At 45.5% G+C, this 1,006-nt stretch overlaps 1 protein-coding gene across 1 annotated transcript in view; it reads left to right on the top strand.

The window, feature by feature from the left end:
- Nucleotides 1-593: 593 nt before the first annotated feature.
- Nucleotides 594-1,006, top strand: part of LOC119424597 (membrane-associated phosphatidylinositol transfer protein 2) — a 37,548-nt gene continuing 37,135 nt past the window's right edge. Inside the window, exon 1 of the mRNA XM_037692085.1 lies at nt 594-875. Coding sequence (XP_037548013.1) covers nt 798-875 — 78 coding nt within the window. The 5' untranslated portion in view covers nt 594-797. The remainder of the gene's footprint in view (nt 876-1,006) is intronic.

Below are 1,006 nucleotides of genomic sequence, written 5' to 3'. Positions count from 1 at the left end.
TCTCTGTTTCTACTTCCTGTCTTCTCTGTTTCTGCTTCCTGTCCTCTCTGTTTCTACTTCCTGTCTTCTCTGTTTCTGCTTCCTGTCTTCTCTGTTTCTACTTCCTGTCTTCTCTGTTTCTGCTTCCTGTCCTCTCAAACTCAGCTGGTTGAAGCAGATGGCCGCTCATCCTGAGCCTGGTTCTGCTGGAGGTTTCTTCCTGTTAAAGGGAGTTTTTCCTTCCCACTGTCTCCTTTGGGCTCGCTCAGGATGGGAGACTGTGATGAAGTGAAGATTCAACTCGATCTGCTGCTTCCTTAGATACAGACATTTTACTAATTGTTTTTTTATGTATATGAGTGTTTTTGTTCAGTGTCCTGAGACGACGTGTGTTGAGACTTGGAGCTACAGAAATAAACTGAATTTAATTTAATTTAAAGCGACATTGACCAAAACTTGGCTGCATGTTTATTGTGGCAGAGTTTGGATTTAGGCTGAAGGGGGATTTCAGTTGCTGGGTCAGTGGATTATCTTGTAATAGATCTGCTGGAGCACACAGGATGTGTGTGTGTTTGGTTAATCCCTCATACGAGTGCTCACTCCTGTGGTTTGTAAGGAAGCCTGAATCTGAAAGGACTTGATTTTCCACTGACGGCCTTGTTGTTGTTGTTCTCTCTCTCAGGGTGAACGATGAAGAGCCCGGGCCTCCTCCTCCTCATCATCGTCATCATCTGAACATGCTGCTCAGCTAGTCAAGACAACAGGGGGGCGTCGCACCTCTCACTAAAACACAGAGTCGTCTACGTACAGGCACAGCCATGCTGATAAAGGAGTATCGTATCCCCATGCCCATGAGCGTGGAGGAGTACCGCATCGCTCAGCTCTACATGATCCAGGTGAGAGCATGAAATTTATTAATGACCTCACTCGTACCAAGTGAGAGCATGAAATTTATTAATGACCTCACTCGTACCAGGTGCGAACATGAAATTTATTAATGACCTCACTCGTACCAGGTGAGAACATG

Source organism: Nematolebias whitei, chromosome 18 (genome assembly GCF_014905685.2).
Source record: "Nematolebias whitei isolate Nwh7 chromosome 18, NemWhi1, whole genome shotgun sequence".
In the NCBI taxonomy this organism is placed as follows: Eukaryota; Metazoa; Chordata; class Actinopteri; order Cyprinodontiformes; family Rivulidae; genus Nematolebias; species Nematolebias whitei.
The sequence above is the reverse complement of the archived record's forward strand: the minus strand, read 5'-3'. Positions and strand labels throughout refer to the sequence as shown.